At 46.0% G+C, this 23,536-nt stretch overlaps 1 protein-coding gene across 1 annotated transcript; it reads right to left on the bottom strand.

The window, feature by feature from the left end:
- Positions 1–447: 447 nt before the first annotated feature.
- Positions 448–21,238, bottom strand: LOC144581647 (uncharacterized). The gene is made up of 6 exons (XM_078365979.1): positions 21,159–21,238; positions 17,545–17,620; positions 17,071–17,151; positions 16,275–16,346; positions 4,032–4,176; positions 448–1,853 (listed from the first exon to the last, which is right to left on the bottom strand). Exons 1-5 carry the CDS (start codon positions 21,236–21,238, stop codon positions 4,144–4,146), a joined length of 342 nt encoding a protein of 113 aa, XP_078222105.1. The 3' UTR covers positions 448–1,853; positions 4,032–4,143.
- Between the last annotated feature and the right edge of the window lie 2,298 nt (positions 21,239–23,536).

The raw sequence follows: 23,536 nt of genomic DNA on the forward strand, positions 1-23,536 counted from the left end.
TACAGGAAAAAAACAAACAAGCCCATTCAAAAGTGGGCAAAGGATATGAACAGACACTTTACGAAAGAAGACATATATGAGGCCAACAATCATATGAAAAAATGCTCATCGTCACTGGTCATCAGAGAGATGCAAATCAAAACCACATTGAGATACCATCTCACGCCAGTTAGAATGGTGATCATTAAAAAATCTGGAGACAACAGATGCTGGAGAGGATGTGGAGAAAAAGGAACACTTTTACACTGTTGGTGGGAGTGTAAATTAGTTCAACCATTGTGGAAGACAGTGTGGCGATTCCTCAAGGCCTTAGAAATAGAAATTCCATTTGACCCAGCAATCCCATTACTGGGTATATATCCAAAGGACTATAAATCGTTCTACTATAAGGACACATGTACACGAATGTTCATTGCAGCACTGTTTACAATAGCAAAGACCTGGAATCAACCCAAATGCCCATTGATAATAGACTGGATTGGAAAAATGTGGCACATATACACCATGGAATATTATGCAGCAATCAGAAATGATGAGTTTTGTGTCGTTTGTAGGGACATGGATGAATCTGGAGAACATCATCCTCAGCAAACTGACACAAGAACAGAAATTGAAACACCGCAAATTCTCACTCTTCGGCGGGTGATGAAAAATGAGAACACATGGACACAGAAAGGGGAGTACTAAACACTGGGGTCTATTGGGGGGAAAATGGGAGGGCCAGTGGGAGGGGTAGGTGGGGAGGGATAGCCTGGGGAGAAATGCCAAACGTGGGTGAAGGGGAAAAGGAAAGCAAAGCACACTGCCATGTGTGTACCTACGCAACTGTCTGGCATGCTCTGCTCATGTACCCCAAAACCTAAAATCCAATGAAAAATTAAAAAAAAAAAAGAAGATAACAGAACTTCGGTGATATTACAAGATAAGAACTACAGAGAGGTGTAATCCCAGTTGAAGACTGTATCCAGAGACTCAAAAAGAAAGGTAAAAACTTGGAAAAATGAGAATAGTGATGTCTCCTTCACATATTGAAAGGATCATCTTAGAGGAGAGGAGAGGCAGATCTCTGGAGTGTATGTTTTGGGGTGAATTTATTTTTTTTTTTTGGGATAAAGAGTAAGAATGGGCCCTCACCAATGTCTTCTCCATCGTCTCTTCCCGGTAGTTCTCATCTGCACTTAGAGTCACTTGGAGACTTTAAAATTTAAAATGCTGTTGCTCAGACCCACCCCAGATTAATTAAATCCAACTCTCTGTTGGGGCTGAGCACTGTCTTCTTTTTAAATTTCCACCAGCATTTAGCCAGGGCTGAAAACCCCTGAGCTCCCATAGACCACAACAAGGGGAACTGCACCACTGAAGAGAGACAGTTCTACATTGAATTCTCCGGTGTCATAGAGGAGTAGGGATGTCACAGCCTTTAAGTTTATGTCTTAGAGGGCTTCTCTGTAGTGTCTGCTATACCTACACAAAACTGAAGCTCCACGATTTGCGTTTAGCCTTCATATCGTGTATTAACAAGATGCTTCTCTTTTTCCTAACTATGCCTTCTCAGAATTCCATTTTTTTCAGGAGGAGAGCATAGAGGAGAACGCAATGAATGATGGCTCATAGATGGTGAGGTCCCAGGTAAGTTCAATTTTCCTCCCCTTGAAATGCCATTACAGTTCTCAGAATGTGGGCACCTTTACGTTTCACTTCTCAGAAATGCGAGTTTCAAAAATCCAGAGCCCAGGAGATTCAAGTGACAGATGATATACTCTCTGCAGCGTGTTTTCCATTCACCTATGTAGCTCTTTCTAGCTCTTCTCTCCTTCCGGCATTTTCACCAGACTCAATTCTTGGATTCTTGTCTGTAATGGATGTTGTGAAGAAAACATAAGAAAACAATGGACTGTCTTTTAATCATCCTTAAATAGCTCACTAGAATTTAAACTATGCTTGCATTCTCTCTGTGAACACAGTAACTGATTCCCATACCCCTAGGACTGCTTGGAGTGAATGGGATTATTAAGTATGCCTGAGATAGCATCTACCACAAATTAATGTTCCTCAAGTATCTGTTGTATTTCTTCCAGAATCTGTTTAAGCCTCTTATGATTCTATAATCTTATGCAGCATTATGTAAACTGATGAGTATGAGTGCAACAAGAGTTGTTTCTATGAAAAGTAGTCGAATGTTCTGGAAAGAGTTAATAAATGCTATCACTTTTTAAAAATTGCTATCAAATTAAGTGTGAGCAATACTAAACAACTTTTTAAAAGTCATAAAATATAGGATTCCTCCCGGGTATTGTTTCCGAAGTGTTAGTTGTTTGTTCCAGCTTCGTGAAACAGAAACTGTTGCATTGTAGATATGAACACTCAGTCTTTAAAATCACTCATAGAAAAGGCTTAGCTTCATTTCCAAAGATGAGAAGATGAAGGCACATTTGTACATTTTAAATTAAAATAAAATATTTAAGATCTCTTTTATGAATCTCTAGTTTAGCCATCATTTTTGCTTAACATGTCCGATACCAGTCTCAATTGCTTCAGATAGGAGGATTTCTATTATTTCAATTATATATAATAATCATTATCCTTATGGAGCAAATAAACTCATTGAAGGGGATTTTTTTGTTGGTTTGTTTGTTTGTTTTTTGTAGAGACAAGATTTCACTAAGTTGCCCAAGCCAGTCTCAAACTCCTGGTCTCAAACCATCCTCCCACCTCTGCCTGCCAAGGTGTCGGGATTGCAGGTGTCAGCCACCACAGGTAGCCTGGGGAGCTTTTTAAAACCCACATCACACAACTAATATGCAAAAATGCATAGGTTGAGAGTGTTGGCTCACACCTATAATCCCAACATTTTGGGAGATTGAGGTGGGTGGATCACCTGAGGCTGGGAGATCAAGACCAGCCTGACCAACGTGGAGAGACCACATCTCTACTAAAAATACAAAATTAATCCCAGCTACTCAGGAGGCTGAGGCAGGAGAATAGCCTGAACCCAGGAGGCGGAGGTTGTGGTGAGCCGAGATCGCGCCATCGCACTCCAGCCTAGGTAACAAGAGTGAAACTCCTTCTCAAAAAAAAAAAAAAATACAAAATTAGCCAGGTGTGGTGGTGCATGCCTATAATCCCAGCTAGTCAGGAGGCTGAGGCAGGAGAATCACTTGAACCCTGGAGACAGAGTTTGCAGTGAGCTGGACTGAGCCATTGCTCTCTAGCCTGGGAAACAAGAGAGAAACTTTGTCTCATAAACTGTCTCTAAATAAATAATTTTTTTTTATACAGAGGCACTGACTGTATTTGACTTCAAACTACCTTTCCAGGGAAGTTTATATAGGAATATCTGTCTTAGAAGATATATGCAGTCTCTCTCTTGAGCACAAAGCAGGTTTGTTCACTTTCCACTCTATTAATGTGTATCTCTGGTGCAAAAGTCAGACAGGCTTACTTTCCACTTTAAATGATTCAGATTCTCAAGCTCGGGATTCTTTGCTGTGTCATCATAATGAAAATTAGGGCTCAAAGAACCCACGCAAATGCTGACACTCTGGTTATTACTGTTGCCATGAGTAGTAAAGTTCTTTGACTCTGACCCAGGGATCTTGTGTCTTATTCATGAAATTAAATTTTGGACAGATAATACTGGAATGTATGGTAAAATCTCACAAACTGTACACCCTTACAGTTCTTGACAGTGTGGGGGAACAGAGAGAGTTTTGGTGAAAAAGAGTTCAGAATGCCAAAATGGCATGAAGAAGGTATTTAATATAAACTTAAACAGTGAAAATTATATCCAGAATTTAAGAAAACATTTAGTGCTTTTCATTTATCACCACAAATGTAGAAATGATGCTAGTCAAATAGTTTAGAAGCATTAATCAACATATAAATTGTTTGATTTAGAAAAACCAAAGACTAGGTGTAATTGAGAATGATCATGTATTGATTTCTAGCTCTTAAATAAAAACTAATTTTTTTAGAAAAAGAGGATATTGAAATATTAGAATGGGACCAAATTAGTTAGAAAAGAGTCATACCCACATGCTGCCTGAACATTTCTTTTCTTTTCCACTGGCTTCTCCATTTTTCTTTCCCTGATTCTGCAGAGAGGCTGCCATAGCCACAGACATCCCTTTGTGCTTTTGATCCTCAGTCTACTCTTCTTTGATTTGCCAGGAGTTTCTGGTAAAGCAGAAAGGAATTACTCCATGGGCTACATTCTGATTGCAATGAACTAGACTTCCCCCATTGCAGTTAACACAGTATAATATCAATAGTTTCACACGGGGAGAGATTTCCAAGATGGCGTGGTAGGAACAACTCAGGATTGCAGCTCTCAGTGAAGGCGCAGAGAGTGAGTCCTAGCTGCATTTCCAGACGGATCTTTGTTGCCCACAGAACAAGGAAATTCCCAGGTGTAGGAGAGACACGGGACACCAGTGCAGCCCTTTTGGCTTGTGCAGCCATTTAGGCCGGCGCCGCAGCACAGTGGCACTCTGCACAAAACACACTAGTCTGGGTGCCCTGTTAAACAGGCAATCTGAGATTTGGGAGGGCAGATTAGCATATCCATCTGATTAAACGGGACTCGGACAGTGAGCCAAACCAGGAGATTCCCGGGAAGCGACATGTGAGCCGGTGCAGTGGGTTGCTGCACGGGAAATCACACGATCTCAGTGCCTTATCAGCAGGCGACTGAAACACCTGGAAGAGAGTCAACCATTCAACTTAAAAAAAAAAGGGGAAAAAAAAGCTCTGAGGCAGGGAGCCAGGTGATCAGGCTTGGTGGGTCCCACCCCCACAGGGACAAACAAAATGACAATTCAAAACGCTCAGGGTTGAGAGTTTCACTGCGAGCACAGCTGAATCCAGGATGGTGCAGCTCAGTGGGGCAGGGGCATCTGCCACTATTGAGGCCTTCCGCCCCTACTGAGGTACACTCCCATTGCTGACACAGCCTGCTGTTGCCAAAGCAACCCACCATAACAGAGAGACTCCACCAACAGGGTGGAGCCCACGACAGCTGGGTGGAGCCCACAGGCAACAGGGCAAAGCCCAAGACAGTAGGGCAGAGCCCATGGCAGCAGGGCAGAGCCCACAGCAACAGGGCAGACCCCACAGTAGCAGGGTGGAGCCTCGGCAGGCAAATAGTGACTAGACTGCCTCCTAGCTGGGCAGGACAGGGCAACAGATACTTATAAAGAAAGCCCTAACTTCCTGAGACAGAGCATCTGAGGAAAAAAACAGGGTTTTATAAGTTCTGCTGCAGCAGACCTAAACGCACCTGCCTAACAGCCCTGAATAAATAACCAAGCTCACAGCTCAGCACTTGAGCTCCTATGAAGTACACTCCATCTCCTCAAGCAGCTCCCTGACCCCTGTATATCCAAAGAATCACCTCACAAAAGACTGATCAGACTGACATTTGGCGGGCATCATTCGGGGACAAAGATAGCAGAAGAAACTGGTAGCATCCCTCACTGTTCCGCAGCTGCTACAGGTGTACCCCAGACAAGCAGGGCCTGGAGTGGACCTCAGCAGTCATACAGCACAGGGGCTAGACTGTTAGAAAGAAAACTAAGTAACAGAAATACTTCATCGTCAAAAATCTGGGCGTCCACTCAGAGACCCAATCGAAAAGTCAGCAACTACTTAGATGACAGGTGCATAAATCCACAAAGATTGGAAGAAACCAGTGCAAAAAGGAGGAAAACACCCAAAACCAAAACACCTCGCCTCCTACAAAAGACCAAAACTCCTCACCAGCAAGGGAACAAAGCTGGATGGAGAATAAGTGTGACAAAATGACAGAATCAGACATCAGAAAGTGGGTAATGAGAAACTTCTGTGAGCTAAAAGAACATGTTCTAAATCAATGAAAAGAAACTAAGAACCTTGAAAAAAGATTTGAGGAAATGATAACAAGAATGGACAACTTAGAGAGAAATATGAATGAATTGAAGGAGCTGAAAAACACAACACAAGAACTTCACGAAGCATGCACAAGTTTCAACAGCCGAATTGACCGAGCAGAAGAAAGAATATCAGAAATCGAAGATCAACTCAGTGAAATAAAACGAGAAACCAAGATTAGAGAAAATAGCGCAAAACGGAATAAACAAAGTCTCCAAGAAATGTGGGACTATGTGAAGAGACCTAATCTACGTTTGATAGGTGTACCAGAATGTGACGAAGAGAATGAATCCAAGCTGGAAAATACTCTTCAGGATATTATCCAGGAAAATTTCCACAACCTAGCAAGGCAGGCCAATATACAAGTCCAGGAAATACAGAGAACACCACAAAGATATTCTGCAAAAAGAGAAACCACAAGGCACATAATCATCAGATTCACCAGGGTTGATATGAAGGAGAAAATACTAAGGGCAGCCAGAGAGAAAGGTCTGGTCACCCACAAAGGGAAGCCCATCAGACTCACAGATCTCTTGGCAGAAACCCTACAAGACAGAAGAGAGTGGGGGCCAATATTCAACATCCTTAAAGAAAATAACTTTCAACTCAGAATTTCATATCCAGTCAAACTGAGCTTCATACATGAAGGAAAAACAAAATCCTTTGCAAACAAGAAAGTACTCGGAGATTTTGCCACCACCAGGCATGCTTTACAAAAGCACCTGAAAGAGGCACTACACATAGAAAGGAACAACCAGTACCAGCCATTCTAAAAATATACCAAATGCTAAAGAGCATCAACAAAATGAAGAATCTACATCAACTAATGGGCAAAACAGCCAGCTAGCATCAAAATAGCAGTATCAAATTCACACATAAAAATATTAACCCTAAATGTAAATGGGCTAAATGTACCAATCAAAAGACACAGACTGGCAAACTGGATAAAAAACCAAAACCCATCGGTGTGCTATATCCAGGAAACCCATCTCACATGCAAGGATACACAAAGGCTCAAAATAAAGGGATGGAGGAAGATTTACCAAGCAAATGGAGAGCAAAAAAAAAAGCAGGAGTTGCAATACTCATCTCTGATAAAATAGACTTGAAAGCAACAAAGATCAAAAGAGACAAAGAAGGACATTAAATAATGGTAAAAGGATCAATACAACAAGAAGAGCTAACGATCCTAAATATATATGGACCCAATACAGGAGAACCCAGATATATAGGACAAGTTCTTAAAGACTGACGAAGAAACTTAGACTCCCACACAATAATAGTGGGAGGCTTTAACACTCCACTGTCAATATTAGACAGATCAACCAGACAGAAAATTAACAAGGATATCCAGGGCTTGAACTCAGACCTGGAACAAGCAAACCTGATAGACATTTACAGAACTCTCCACCCCAAATCCATAGAATATACATTCTTCTCAGCACCACATCACACCTACTCTACAATTGACCACATAATTGGAAGTAAAGCACTCCTCAGCAAATGCAAAACAACTGAAATCATAACAAACAGTCTCTCAGACCATAGTGCAGTCAAGTTAGAAATCAGAATTCAGAAACTAACTCAGAACCGCACAGCTTCATGGAAACTGAACAACCGGCTCTTGAATGTTGACTGGATAAACAATGAAATGAAGACAGAAATAAAGAAGTTCTTAAAAACCAACGAGAATGAAGACACAATATACCAGAATCTCTGGGACATATTTAAAGCAGTCTCCAGAGGAAAATATATAGCAATAAGTGCCCACATGAGAAGAGTGGAGAGATCCAAAATTGACACCCTATCGTCAAAATGTAAAGAGCTAGAGGAACAAGATAAAAAAAACTCAAAACCTAGCAGAAGACAAGAAATAACTAAGATCAGAGCAGAACTGAAGGAGATAGAGACACGAACAGCCCTTCAAAAAAAATCAATAAATCCAAGAGCTGGTTTTTTTAAAAGATCAACAAAACAGACAGACCACTAGCCAGATTGATAAAAAGAAAAGAGACAACAACCAAATAGATGCAATAAAAAAACGATAAAGGGGAAATCACCACAGATTCCACAGAAATTCAAACTATCATCAGAGAATACTACAAACAACTCTATGCACATAAACTAGTAAACCTGGAAGAAGTGGTTAAATTCCTGGACTCCTGTGTCCGCCCAAGACTAAACCAGGAGGAAGCCAAAACTATGAATAGACCAATAACAAGGTCTGAAGTTGAGGCAGCAATTAAGAGCCTACCACACAAAAAAGCCCAGGTCCAGATGGGTTCACAGCCAAATTCTACCAGACACACAAAGAGGAGGTGGTACCATTCCTTCTGAAACTATTCCAAATAATTCAAAAACAAAAAATTCTTCCCAAATCATTTTATGAGACCATCATCCTGATACCAAAACCCGGCAGAGACTCGACAAGAAAAAAAAACTTCAGGCCAATATCCATGATGAACATAGACGCAAAAATCTTCAATAAAATACTGGCAAACCAATTGCAACAGCACATCAAAAAACTTATTTATCATGATCAAGTAGGATTCATCCCGGAAATGCAAGGCTGGTTCAACATACGCAAGGCTATGAACGTAATTCACCACATAAACAGAACCAAAAACAAAAACCACATGATTGTCTCAATTGACAAAGAGAAGGCATTTGACAAAATTCAGTAGCCCTTTATGCTAAAAACTTTCAATAAACTCGGTATCGATGGAACGTATCTCAAAATAATAAAAGCTATTTATGACAAACCAACAGCCAATATCATACTGAATGGGCAAAAACTGGAAGCATTCCCTTTGAAATCTGGCACTAGACAACGATGCCCTCTTTCACCACTCCTATTCAATATAGTACTGGAAGTTCTAGCCAGAGCAATCAGGCAAGAAATAGAAATAAAGGGTATTCAAATAGGAAAGGAGGAAGCCAAATTGTCTCTATTTGCAGATGACATGATAGTATACCTAGAAGACCCCATCGCCTCAACCCAAAAACTCCTGAAACTAATAAGCAAATTCAGCAAAGTCTCAGGATATAAACTCAATGTGCAAAAATCACAAGCATCCCTATACACCAATAACAGACCTAAAGAGAGCCAAATCAAGAACGAACTGCCATTCATAATTGCTACAAAAAGAATAAAATACCTTGGAATACAACTTACAAGGAACGTAAGGGACCTTTTCAAGGAAAACTACAAACCACTGCTCAACAAAATAAGAGAGGACACAAACAGATGGAGAAACATTCCATGTTCATGGTTAGAAATAATCAATATCACAAACATTGCTATACTGCCCAAAGTAATTTACAGAATCAATGCTATCCCCATCAAGCTACCATTGACTTTCTTCACAGAACTGGAAAAAACCACCATGAACTTCATATGGAACCAAAAGAGAGCCCGCATAGCCAAGTCAATTCTAAGCAAAAAGAACACAGAGGGGGGCATCACACTACCGGATTTCAAACTATACTACAAGGCTACAGTAATCAAAACAGCATGGTACTGGTACCAAAACAGAGATATAGACCAATGGAACAGAACAGAGGCATCGGAGGCAACACAACATATCTACAACCATACAATCTTTGATAAACCTGACAAAAACAAGCAATGGGGAAAGGAGTCCCTGTTTAATAAATGGTGTTGGGAAAACTGGCTAGCCATGTGCCAAAAGCAGAAACTGGACCCCTTCCTGACACCTTACACTAAAATTAACTCCAGATGGATTAAATACTTAAACATACGACCTGGGACCATAAAAACCCTAGAAGAGAATCTAGGCAAAACCATCCAGGACATAGGAGTAGGCAAGGACTTCATGAACAAAACACCAAAAGCATTGGCAACAAAAGCCAAAATAGACAAATGGGACCTAATGAAACTCCACAGCTTCTGCATGGCAAAAGAAACAGTCACTAGAGTGAATTGGCAACCAACAGAATGGGAAAAAATTTTTGCAGTTTACCCATCTGACAAAGGGCTGATATCCAGAATTTACAAAGAACTCAAACAGATTTACAAGAAAAAAACAAACAAGCCCATTTAAAAATGGGCAAAGAATATGAACAGACACTTTACAAAAGAAGACATACATGAGGCCAACAAACATATGAAAAAATGCTCATCATCACTGGTCATTAGAGATGCAAATCAAAACCACATTGAGATACCATCTCACGCCAGTTAGAATGGTGATTATTAAAAAATCTGGAGACAACAGATGCTGGAGAGGATGTGGAGAAATAGGAACACTTTTACACTGTTGGTGGGAGTGTAAATTAGTTCAACCATTGTGGAAGACAGTGTGGCGATTCCTCAAGGCCTTAGAAATAGAAATTCCATTTGACCCAGCAATCCCATTACTGGGTATATATCCAAAGGACTACAAATCGTTCTACTGTAAGGACACATGCACACGAATGTTCATTGCAGCACTGTTTACAATAGCAAAGACCTGGAACCAACCCAAATGCCCACTGATGATAGACTGGACTGGGAAAATGCGGCACATATACACCATGGAATATTATGCAGCCATCTAACATGATGAGTTCGTGTCCTTTGTAGGAACATGGATGAATCTGTAGAACATTATTCTCAGCAAACTGACACAAGAACAGAAAATGAAATACCGCATATTCTCACTCATAGGCGGGTGAGGAAAAATGAGAACACATGGACACGGGGAAGGGAGTACTACACACTGGGGTCTATTGCGGGGAACAGGGGAGGGACAGCAGCGGGGAGGGAACTGGGGAGGGATAGCCTGGGGAGAAATGCCAAATGTGGGTGAAGGGAGGAAGGCAGCAAAACACACTGCCATGTGTGTACCTATGCAACTATCTTGCATGTTCTGCACATGTACCCCAAAACCTAAAATGCAATAAAAAAAAGTATTGGCGCACTGGAACCTCACCCCAACCTGCTGCCCACAGGAAAAGGCCAGTGCCAGAGAAATTTGCCCGCACTGCTGCCCCAGGCCTTGGTGAACCTGCTGGGCTACTCCCCAAGAGCACTAAGGCCTGGCCCTGGCTCATGCAAAGGCCATGCAGGTCATCAGCCATCACCACCTGATGTAAGAGAGGGGGCTGACAAAGCAAGCACAGAGCCAGCCAGACAGCAGTGCCCAAAGCTGCAAGAACTTTGTCCAAGGTAAGCTCTCAGCCTTCTTTGACTTTGTGGTACTTTTCTAGTTGTGATTTTCTGAGAAGCTGGTAGGACAACTTCAAGGTGGTCTTAGCAATTTCTAGGCCTAACAGCGATCTCAGAGAGTCCTAGTTGCTCCCTATCCCCACTGACACTGAGCGGCGCACAGCTGAAAATCCAGAGATGGCTTGATTAGGTTTGACATTTCATTTCACCTTGAGGTTTCCAATGTTTCTTGGGAAACTGGGCATAGGTTGGTTAATGTTCTTTCTTCATACTATCCTTCTCATGTTTTTTTTTGTGTTCTTTCCTGGTTGCTATTTTCACTTTTCTTACACTGCATACATAGGTCCCATGTTTCCATTCTTTCTTCCTTTCTAACCTGTGTATATTCTGTGCAATGCTTACAGTAGGTAACATCAGGCCCTAGGTGAACACCAGTACCCAGGTAAATATAAGGCCCCAGGTTGAAACCCAGGCCCAAAGTGGATGCAAAACCAAAGGTGTACGTCTGGCACCAGATTCGCAGCCAGGCCACAGTTGGACACAATGCCACAGGTGGACACCGGGCCCAAGAATGATAACAATGTCTCAGGTGGACATCCAGGTTCAAGGGAGACATCGGGCCCCTGACACACAGCAGGCCCAGGGTAAACATCAGATTCCAGGTGGACACCCAGGTCCCAGGCAGACATCAGGTGTCAGTTGGACCAGAGACCCTAGGTAGATACCCAGTCCTTGGGTAAAAGCAATGCCACAAACAGAACTCAGGCCCCTGACTGATACCAGGCCCCATATGAACATCAAGCCCCAGGGGACACCAAGGTCCCAGGTAAACAACAGGCTCCTGGAACACACCAGACCCAAGGTGGACTCTCAGGCCCCATGTGAACACTAGACCACAGGTGGACACCAGGACCCAAGTAAATACCCAGTCCACAGGTGGACACTGTACCCAGGCACACACCATAGCCCCAATGAACACCAGGGCACCACAGGACATCAAAACCCAAGGTGACACCCACGTCCCAGGTGGACACCAGGCTCCAGGTAAATACCAGGGCCCAGGTACACATCAAGCCCCACGGGGACATCAGGCTCCTAAAGGATGCTCAAGCCCTAGGTGGGTATCAGGCCCCCACCCAGTGAGCACCCAATCTCGAAGTGGACCTCAGGCCCTAGGAAGAAAGTAGGCCACAGGTCAACATCAGGGCCCGGGTAGACACCCAGGCCACAGGTACAGAAAAGGTCACAAGTGAATAACCAGTCCCCAGGTGGACACCAGACCCCAGGAAGGCTGACCAGGCCTAGGTGCACACTAGACTACTGGTGGATGTCAGGCTCCTGGCTGACACCCAGGCCCCAGGTGGACACCAGAATAAAAATGGACACCAGGCCCCAGGTGGACACCAGGTCCAGGTGGACATCAGGCCCCAGGAGGATATCCAGACCCTAGGTAGGTATTAGGCCCCAGGTGTGAACACCCAGTCTCAAAAAGGATACTTGCCTCAGAAGTATACCTAGAATCAAGAAAGATGTAAGGTCCCAGGTGGGTATCAGGCTCCAGGGTGACAACCAGGCTCCAAGTGGACACCAGGCCCCTGGCGAACATCAGGCCCCAGGCAAACATCAGGCCCCAGGTGAACACCCAGGCCCCAAGAGGAAACCAAAACCTCAGATGTACACACATTAGACCCCATGTGAACATTCCAGGCACCAGGAAGTCATCAGGCCCCAGTGGACCCCCCAGTTCCGGGTGGACATTAAGTCCCAGGTTGACACCCATGCCTCAGATGAACAGCAGGCTAAGGAGAATTCCAGGCCCCAAGAGAATAGCAGACCCTAGGTGGACAGCAGGATCCAGGTAAATACAAGGCCCCCAAGTGGACACATAAACCCTGGTGAACATCAGGTCACACACAGACACCCAGACCGCAGGACACCAGGCCTCATGAGGATATGAAAATTCAAATAAACACCAGGCCCAAGGCTGAGTTCAGGTACAAGGCTGCAGGTCAAGTGACAATGAGGCCTCAGGTGGCTATGTGGCCCCAAGTGGACAGCAGGTACCAGATTGACATCCAGGACCCAGACAAACATCAGGCCCCAGAAGGACAACAGGTACAAGGCAGACATAGGCCCCAGGTGCACACCAGATCCCAGCTGGATGCCTAGGACCCAGGTAAACAACAGGCCTAAGGTGAAAATCCAGTCTCCAGGAGGGCACTTAGCCCCAGGCAGACACCAGGCCTCAGGAGGACACCAAAATACAAATGGACATCAGGTCTCAGGTGGACACCAGGTTCCAGGTGCACATCAGCCCCCAGGAGGATACCCAGGCCCCAGGTAAGTATCAGACCCCCAGGTGAACACCCAGTCTCCAGGTAGACATCAGGCCTTAGGTAGACAGCAGGCACCAGGTGAACATTGTGCCCCAGGCGGATACTAGGTCTCAAGTAGATTTCCAGTCCCCAAGTGGACACCAGATACCAGGCAGACTGATGAGGCTCCAGGCAGATACCAGGCTGCAGGTATTATCAGGCTCCCAGCTGATAACCAGGTCCCACGGGAACACTCAGGCCACAGGTAGACACAGCAGAATTATGTTAGTGCACCCCAGGCACCCATATGAACATCAAGCCCCAGCTGGACACCCAGGCCCCAGGTAAACACTCAGGACCCATATGTTGGGTCATTAGGTCAACTAGGTCCCAGGAAGTCATCAGGCCTTGATGGACACTGAGACCCCAGGGGGACATCCAGTCCCAGGTTGACACACAGGCCTCAGGTAGATACCAGGGCCTAGGAGAACTCCAGGCCCCAGCTGAAGATCATGCCCCAGGTGGACGCCCAGGCCCTAGGTAACTACCAGGCCCCAGGTTTCCATCAGGCGGACACTAAACTCTAGGTGGACATCAGTAAACACTCAGGTCCCAGGTCAAAACCAGGCACCTGATTAACACCCTAACCCCAGGTAAACATGACTCTAAATGGACATCAGGTCCGGATGAACACCAAGTCCCATATGCATATCTAAACTCCTGAACACCAGACCCAAATGAGTATCTAATGCACAAGTGGACATCAGCCACCAGGCTGACACAGGCCCCACGTAGACAACTATACCACAGGTGGACATGAGGCCACAGGTATATATCCAGTCCCCAGGTGACTATCAGGCCCTAGGTGAACACCAGGTCCCAGATGAATATCAGGCCCCTGGTGGACAACAGGACCCAAGTGAATACCTAGGCCTCTGGGGAACATCAGGCTCTAGGTGGACACCCAGGACCCATGTGGACAACCAGGTCCAGAGGTACATCAGGTTCCACATGGACACCCAGCCCCCAGGTGTACACACCAGTTCTCAACAACCAAAAGGTCACATATTCTCTGGCCAAATGCAATGAAGTCATCTCCCCCAAAAATATGTATTTGGGAAACTAAAAACTACACTTCTCAATCACTCTCAAGTCAAGGAATTTCTAATCGAAGGCCGCATCCACACAGAAATAACGGTGAAACTCCCATATCCAATAAGAGTGCAATGCTGCTCAACCAGTCCCAGGGCAGGACCCACAACAGGCTTCGCATGGAGGACGCAAGGTTACAATTCAGGATATCAAAGAATGAATAACTATATTACAAAAAGAAAAAAAACAAATAGAGCTTCTGGAATTAAGAAATTCAGTAACAGAATTTCAAAACACAGTTGGAATTTTTAACAATAAACTAGACCAAGTAGAAGAAATAATTTTAGAATTTGAAAATGGGTCTTTCAAATTAACCCAGTCAGACAAAAATAAAAGAATATAAAAAAGAGAAAAAAGAATTGAAAAACAAAACCCTTGAGAAATACGGGATTACGTGAAGTGACCAAAACTTATTGGCATTCCTACAAGAGAAAAATAAAAAGTTACCAACTAAGAAAGTACATTTAAGGGAGTAACAGGAAAAGTTCTCTAGTCTTGCTAGAAAGGCTGCCATTCAGATACAAGAAATTCAGGCAGGACAGAACCCACTACAGCAATCAGCCCGCCAGAGACGCCTCCGCCCCTGTGGACTAAGGATCCACTTCCTCAAGGTGACACCATGGGCAGGGGGGCTGAAGAAGTAATTAGAAAAGTCAAATCAACTGACCCAGCCAGCCAGGACTCCTCTTTGATGATACAGGTGTAATCTTCCTCTTCCACAGGGGAAACTAAGTGACCCAGAGGCTACCCATACCCATAGGCAGGGGATCTGCCACAGCAGCCACCCTCCTGGGAGGTTCCCTTTCTTCCCCTTGGTGAACTCTCTCCAACACACCCCTTGCTAGGAAAGCACCCTTTTGTCTTACATGGAAAGGGGATCCCACCACACCAAAACACAGCCAAAGAAGCCTTTTGTCCCTTCAGGAATAACTTAAAACAACAAAAAAATAAAATACCCAAACAGTCATCCCCTAAATTTTGTTAAGAAGGAGACAATGGAGCCCGGCGCGGTGGCTCACACCTGTAATCCCAGCACTTTGGGAGGCCGAGGCTGGTGGATCATGAGGTCAAGAGATCGAGACCATCCTGGTCAACATGGTGAAACCCCGTCTCTACTAAAAAAATACAAAAAATTAGCTGGGCATGGTGGCGCGTGCCTGTAATCCCAGCTACTCAGGAGGCTGAGGCAGGAGAACTGCCTGAACCCAGGAGGCGGAGGTTGTGATGAACCGAGATCGCGCCATTGCACTCCAGCCCGGGTAACAAGAGCGAAACTCCATCTCAAAAAAAAAAAAAAAAAAAGAGAGACAGTGCTGCCACTCACACCTGGCTCAGGCACCACCAGCAGGAAGAGGACACCCTCCAGAGACTGCAGAAGGGGAGGACTCCTCCTTGCCCTGGCTGTGCCTCCACTGCTGCCACCAAGGCCTGCAGTACAGAATCCAAAGCTTTCTACCCACTCCAGGCCAGGCCGGGCCCAAAGCGCTCCTACTCCCCTTTCCCAGCCCCCCAACTTGCTGCTGCTGCCACCATTACTACCCACCACAACACAACCAGCACTGCTGTCACCCTCCATGCACCAGCCCACCCTACAAGGCTCCTACCACCTGGCCTCCACCACCCCCTTCTAACGCTCCGGTCAAGCTGCAGTCTCCATCACCATCGCTGCCATAACTGCAGGAGGTGAGCCACAAAGCCGTGCCATCTGCAGGCTCAAATCTCCAGCTCACCACAGGTGACGACTCCTTCACCTCCTCCTCCAGCCTGGCTTGGAACAGCTGGGCGGGCAAAGCCTGAAAAACCTGAACAGAATGCAGAAAAATTGGTAGTGTTAGAGCCTCACCTTGTCACGCTGGTCAATGCGTGGCAGGGGCCGGTTTTAGCGAAAGCACTCACACCACCCTCCAAAGTCCAGACTCTCCTCCTGGCCCAAGCTGGTCTCCTGGCCAGAGGGTGGGGACTGGAAACACCACAGTGTCTAGTGCTCCTCAAGGAGCAGGAGCAGCAGGAACTCAGACCTAGCCAGCTCTCCCAACCCAAGTACTGATTCCTGATCCTGACGCCTCCACCCACAGGGCACTTTCCCCATGGTGCCCACCACATGCGCAGAGGTCCCAGATAGTCATGGCAATATGGAGCGAGAGGTTGAGCGCTGGGAAAACATGGTGGGTATGGGGGCCCTGCCGTGCTCAGAGCGCCTACTGCACTCCAACATGAGCAAGAGGAGTTCATCCTCTAGAGCCTTGAGTCCAGGAAGAGGAGGAAGGGCCCTTCCTTGGAGGCCAGCACTGTTGCCGCCACCTCTGCAGCAACCCCCTCGCCACCAGTGACAGTAGTGCAGCCCCCGATAGTGCCCCTAACATGGCCCCCACCGCCAGCAGTGTAGCCCCCAGATTGCCTACCTCTCCAGCCTCCCTCCTACCACTCCTCCTACCGCTCCAGCGGCCCTCCCCTCCTGACTCTTGCCCTCCCTGCTCTGCCTCCTATCGCTCAAACCACACTGCGGTCTCCATCGCCACCACCCACCGCAGCGAGGCCAACCACAGTGCCGCACGCTGCAGCCTCCAACACGCAGCAGGTGGCTCCGCTGCCCCTTCTCCTGGTCCTCTAAGCCAGGAACAGGGTAGCTCCACAATAATATACACAAGAGCCTGGAATGGCATAAGGCGTCCTCAGCGTGCCTTAAATTGTGAGGTTATGTGCATGGTTCCTGGACTACATGTTCTGATTGGATGAGAGAAAACCTCTAGGCCTACTCTGATTGGGCTTTATTTTCATGCTCTGAATGGTTGGCCTAAGACTTGTTCTCATCCAATCAGAACACGTAGTCCAGGAACCGCTGTGCAAAACTTCAGTATATAAGTAATGCTGAAGGGAAGTCAGTCCATTCCAGGCTCTTCTGTGTGTGCTCGCTGACTCCCCTGTGCCTGGCATAGAGGACCAGGAGATGGGAGAGCCAGCTGCAACGTGCTGGAGGCTGGAGCCTGCAGCTCGCCTCACTGCAGTTGGTGGCATAGCCATGGTCATGTGGCTGGAGTGGTAGCTGGGGGAAAATAGTTTTGAGATAGATGAAGGGCTAAAGAGGGGGGTTAGTGCCAACGGGAAAAAGAGGATGACGAACAGGATAAGGCATTGCAAAAAGACAGTGAGGATGGGAAAACTGCTTTGGAGTCGATGGAGGGGGAAAAAACAGGGTGGTGAGCAGAAGGAAGAGACGCTTTTGTGGAAAGACAGTGGGGAAAGTTTTTGGGTAAATGGAAGGGGAAAAGAGAGTGGCAAGTGGGAGGAGGAAAGAGAGGATGGTGAGGGGTAACGGGAATGAGCAGGAGGGAGAGAAGGTCTGAAGAAACACAGTTGGGTGAAAAGAAAGATAGGGTAAGAAGACGGTGGGTGAAAAGATTTTGGGCAGATGCAGAAGGGAAGAGGGTGGCAAGTAGAAGAAGAAAAGAGGGTGCAAGAGGGAGGGGGAAGAGAAAGTGGGCAAACAGGAGGAAGGGAAGGTTTTGCGAAAAGACAGAGAGAAAAGTTTTTAGGTAGATGGAGGGAGAAAAGAGGGTGGCGAGTGGGAAGGAGAAAAGATTTTGCAAAAAGATGATGGTCAGAAAAGAAAGATGGTGCAGAAAGAAAAGACAGTGGATAAAGTGGGTGGGAAGAGGGTGGAAAGTGGGAAGAGAAAAGAGGGGGTGGCCAGAGGGAGTGGCAAAAGAGGGTTGGGCAAAAGATGTTGGGGAAAATAGTTTGGGGTAGACAGAGGGCAAAAAAAGGTGGCAAGCAGGATAGGGGAAAGAAGAGGGTGAGCGGGAAGTGGGGAAGGTTTTGCGAAAAGACGCTAGGGAAATGTTTTTGGGTAATGAGAAAAGAAAGAGGGTGGCAAGGAGGAAGGGGAAAAAGACGGTGGAGAAAATAGTTTTGGGGTAGATGAAGGAGGGAAAGGGGTGCTGAGTAGCAGGAGTGGGGAGAAGGCTTTGGGAAAAGGTGCGAGAATATGTTTTTGGGTAGATGGAGAACAAGAGGGTGATGAGAGTGGGAGGGGGTTAGAGAGTAGGAAGGAAAGGAAGAAAGGACAGTGGGGAAAAACAGTGGAGAAACGTTTTTGAGTAGATGGGTGGGGAAAATGGCAGTGAGTGAGAGAGTGGAGAAGGCTTTGTGAAGTGACAGTGGGGAAAAAATGGGGGAAAGGTTTTGGGGTAGATGGAAGAAGAAACAGGGTGGCGAGAGGAAGAGGGCCAAAGGCGGTCAGGAAAAGAAGACGGGGAAATAATGCTGGGGGATAAAGGGTGTGGATAGATCTTTTTTCTGATTTTTAAATCAGATTATTTGTATTTTTGCTTTTCAGAAGTTTGAGTTCTTTATGTGTTTTATGTATTAACCCCTTGCCTGATGCATAGTTTGCAAATACTTCCATATTTTGGACTGTGTCTTCATTCTACTGATTGCTTCCTCTACTTTGCAGAAACTTCTAAGTTTAATGTAATTGCATTTGACTCTTTTTGGTTTTGTTGCTTGTGCTTTTGATGTCTATTTGAAAACACCTTGTTCTAACCAATTTCATGAAGCATTTATGCTGTTTTCTTTTCTAATAGTTTCATAGTCTCAGGTCCTACATTTAAATATTTTGAGTAGATTTTTGTATATGTTAAGATAACGGTCTCGATTTATTCTTGTACATGTGGGTGTTGTGTTTTCGTAGCACAGTTTATTGAAGACGTGTTCCTTCCTGAAGGTGCATTCTTGGTGCCTTGGTTAAAAATGAGTTGACTAAATGCGTGAATTTATTTCTGAGTTCTCTATTCTGTTTCATTTGTCTATGTCTGTCTTTCCTCTATGTCTGTGTGTCTCTCTGCGTCTCTCCCTTGCCCCTTTTTTGGCCAGCACCATGCTGTTTTTGTTACTATAGATTTGTAATATATATTTAAATCAGATATTGTGATGCCTCCAGCTTTTTTCTTTTTATTCATGATTCTTTTGTCTATTTGAGGTATTTTGCATTTCTATGTGAATTTTAGGATTTTATTTATATGAAGAATGTCTTTTGTAATTTAATGTGGATTGCATTGATTCTGTAGATCATATTGGGTGATACCGTAACAATATCCTTCTAGTGCTTGGACATGGGATATCTTTCCATTTACATGTATCTGCTTTAATATCTTTCGTCTCTGTTTTGAAGTTTTCATTGTGGGAACTTCCAACTTTTTGGTTAAGTTTATCTCTAGGTATCTTTTTCTGGTAGTAGCAGTAATGAAATAGCTTTCTCGAATTTTTATTTTGAAAGAATGTTGAATTTTATTTTTTCAGTATCTACTGAAATGATTATATGGGTTTTTTTCTTGATTTGCTGAATGCGATATAGCACTTTTATTTGTGTTTATTGAATCATCCTAATATTTCAGATGAATTCCACTTAATCACGGCAGATGATCTTTTTATTGTCTTGTCAAATGCAGTTTTCGAGTATTTTGTTGAGGATTATTTGCATCTGTGTTCATCAGGATGTGTTAAAAATAGATTTTGTGGTGGGGCACGGTGGCACATGCCTGTAATCTCAGCACTTTGGGAGGCGATGGCAGGCAGATCACGAGATCAAGAGATCAAGACCATCTGGCCAACATGGTAAAACCCTGTCTCTACTAAAAATACAAAAATTAGCTGGGTGTGGTGGCATCCTAGCTATTCCGGAGGCTGAGGCAGGAGAATTGCTTGAATCCGGGAGGTGGCGGTTGCAGTGAGCTGTGACTGCATCACTGCACTCCAGTCTGGTGCCTGGCAACAAAGCAAGACTCTATAGCCAAAAAAAAAAAAAATTTTTGTAAAAAAAATACACACAAACAACACTTACAGTTTTCTTTTGAAGCTAAAGGTAGTATGTGTTCTGGAAATTTTAGAGTAAAATATAGGATAATTCTACCACCCATAGAAAAGCTTTGTTAACTTTTTGAGGTACTTTCTAGTCACTAAAAAATCATGTTTGTGTACAAAATTTTTTAGTTATAGCCCTACTTTATAAATTTTGTCATTAAAATTTTTCAAATATTTCATTTTTATGACTTAAATATCGTTATAATTGAAGTCACAATTGTGTGGTTAAACATGAAAGCATTTTTGTGCTTTGTATTATAAAGAACTTCACACTGAACAACCTCAAAATAATTTTTGGATCACTTTTTCTTTTGTGATGGAGTTTGACTCATTACCCAGGCTGGAGTGCAGTGGTGCGATCTCGGCTCACTGTAACCTCCACCTCCCAGGTTCAAGTGATTCTCCTGCCTCAGCCACCCAAGAAGCTGGGGCTACAGGTGCGTGCCACCACACTTGGCTAATTTTTATATATTTTTTAATAGAGTTGGTGTTTCACCATGTTGGCCAGGCTGGTCTCGAACTTCAGACCTCTGACGGCCCCCTCAGCTTCAGGACTCTAGAGCCCACCCCTGGCTGACTACATCATGCACTGGCCCAATCCTGGGGTGACGAGGCCAAGGCATCATCAACTCTGACCCTGGTACCTCTGGCCTGGGCAACTGTCTCTTGTGCACTCAGCAAGGCACATGCTAATTTAACCCAATCTGTCAGCCCAGGTTCCTGGAGCTGAAATGGCCTGCCCTTTTTTGCCTCACCCCAGCCCCTTCTCAACATTAACTTTGAGAGTCTGCAGTGCATTGCTCGAGTGGGCCTGCTCCAGGTGCTTCACCCACATCGTGCACTTCATCAAAACCACTGTCAGAGGCAGGGCCTGTAAGAATCCCTGTCTCACAGAGGAGGAAACTGAGGCAGAGACAGGGTACGTACCCCACCTCAGGACAGAGAATAAGCTAGGACTCAACCTGGTGGCAAGCCTGGGCTCCTCCACTAGGTGACAGGCATGCAGAGAAGCTGGGGCACCTTGAGCTGCCATTCTAATCCACTTACCCACCTGCAGCCCAGGCCAAGAACATTACATTAAATAACCATCCATAGCTGCCCTCAGCCTCCTCTAGAAGTCAGGTGCCCCAGAAGCTTCCTCACAAAGTCTTTGACATTTCAGTGACATGTAGGTGGCTGAGGAGCTTGGAAACCTGGTAAAGGTCCAGGATGGTGAGACAGGGGAGTTCACTCAGGCAGTGTCCACTGCCAGGAGCACACACCACATTGGGCACCTGCATGGGAGGCACAACTGACACGGTTTCCCCAATGCTTGATGCTTGGGTTCTCACACCCATCCCTGCTGGACATGAGAGAACTGAGCTTCGAGGGGTCCTTCCCTCGGCCCTGCCAGGTCCTGGTGTCACCAAACACTTAAGAACGTGGACGTGACAAAGTTGATTACAGAGCTGAGTGCCTGTGCACACCAGTGACATGGGCCTTGCAGCTGGGGATGGGTCAGGGCAGCCCCAGCGGAGCAGCTGCCACATGGAGCACCCCCAGCAGTGACTGGATCAGATGTGTCTCCACCTTCCCAGGGCAGCCTATGGGGTGGAGCTGGCCTCCTCTGAGACCCACTGCAGCTCTGGGGCAGGGAGGGGTCTGGACATATCCTGATCACAGGGTGAGAGAAGCAATGGAGGTGAAGTGGCAGCCAAGGTCCCCAGGCAGGCTGCCTTAGACTCTGGAGCAGAGTCCAAGGGGAGCTTGGGTGCAAGCACAAAAAACACCTAAGGTTCTGCTGAGGTGGAGGGTGAAGGAAAGAGAGCTGGGAGCCTCTAGAGCAGGTTTCAGCCCAGCACAGACTGGGGGTCAGACAAGCCCCCGGCACAGCCAGGCAGCCCAGTGATGGGGCAGATGTCACCTGCTTCTGGATACTGCTGTCCAACTGGAGCTCAGGAGATGGAGTACAGCAGGCTAGCACAGTGAGACCCCATCTCAAAAGTAAATACATGAATATATAAACAAGGTAACATGGGAGCACGAAGGCCCAGGAAAAGAGCAGATGGAGCTGGTCTGAACCAGCCTGGGGCGGCCAGACAAACTTGACCTGGGGCAGACTTCCCACTTAACATCTCAGAACTCAGCACATGCCTCAATCTTGCCACTGAGGGTAGCTTACACTCTCAACAGCTGCCTTTCATCCTTCCTGGTGGCATATAAAATAACAATGTGTCTTACACATGGGACTAGGGCTTCTCTGATGGGGTGCTGAAGGGCCATGCAGGTCTCTCAGTCCTGCTGCTCATGAGAATTGGGGATATTTTTTATGCTACCCTACCCAGCACACCCCCCACCCTTTCGAGACCCTGGCCCTTGTGGGCACCCCTAGCTCTCATGGACACTGCCCAACCATGTTGCTCACTCCTTTTTGCCGATTGGCAGAGATGCACACAGTGCCCAGGGCGTGTGCAGCCTGGAGATCCAGGAGTGTGGCAGCTCCTTCAGCCCCCAGAAGCTTGGCCTCCACAGGAAGGACTACCTGTCGCTGGACCTGGAGATGCTGAGCTGGGTATCAACCTCCACAAAGCACAGCATGGCCTCCTGGCACGGCCTCTGCTTCACCTCCCTGCAGGTCAGAGCCTCCCCACATAGGTCAGGCCCAGCCATGGTGACAGTGTGGCCCTACACTCCCATCCTCAGAGCCATCCCACTTGACAGGGGCCTGGGAGGGAGGAGGACAAGCTGTGTCCCCCTCCCAGATAAGCCCACCAGGCCTTAGAAAGACTCTGATGAGCAGGGCTTCCTCATACAGAAGGATAAAGGCTGGGCCAATGCCCTGCTCCTGGTTAGGCAGAGAAAGGGTCCTGCTACCCCTCAGTGTGCTCCTGGAACAGGAGCACCCTGACTCCGAGCCTCGATTTCTTCATGCGAAGAGCATGTGGGTTAAGCAAGGGGAAGTCTCTGTAGGCTTCAACGCCCTGCAGTTCTGCTGGCCTCCAGGCCCTCAGATGCTGCTGTTCCAGACAGGGGTGGGTCAGACAGTTCAATGACCCCATGCCCAAGGGAATAACGTCCTTCGCAACGCACCCCCAGCTCAAGGCTGCCAGGGAAGCTGAGGCCTTCACCCCCTCCCTCTACATACCCTTTGTTC

This window comes from Callithrix jacchus, chromosome 2 (assembly GCF_049354715.1).
Source record: "Callithrix jacchus isolate 240 chromosome 2, calJac240_pri, whole genome shotgun sequence".
Classification (NCBI taxonomy): Eukaryota; Metazoa; Chordata; class Mammalia; order Primates; family Cebidae; genus Callithrix; species Callithrix jacchus.

Coding starts and splice junctions, on each gene's coding strand:
- LOC144581647 (XM_078365979.1), bottom strand. CDS start 21,238: ATGTGGGTGAAGCACCTGGAGCAGGCCCACTCGAGCAATGCACTGCAG. Junction 17,621..21,158: donor AATGTTGAGAAGGGGCTGGG/GTGAGGCAAAAA, acceptor CCCCCTCTTTAG/CCCTTCATCTATCTCAAAAC. Junction 4,177..16,274: donor TGAAGGAGTCGTCACCTGTG/GTGAGCTGGAGA, acceptor CTGCTTTACCAG/AAACTCCTGGCAAATCAAAG.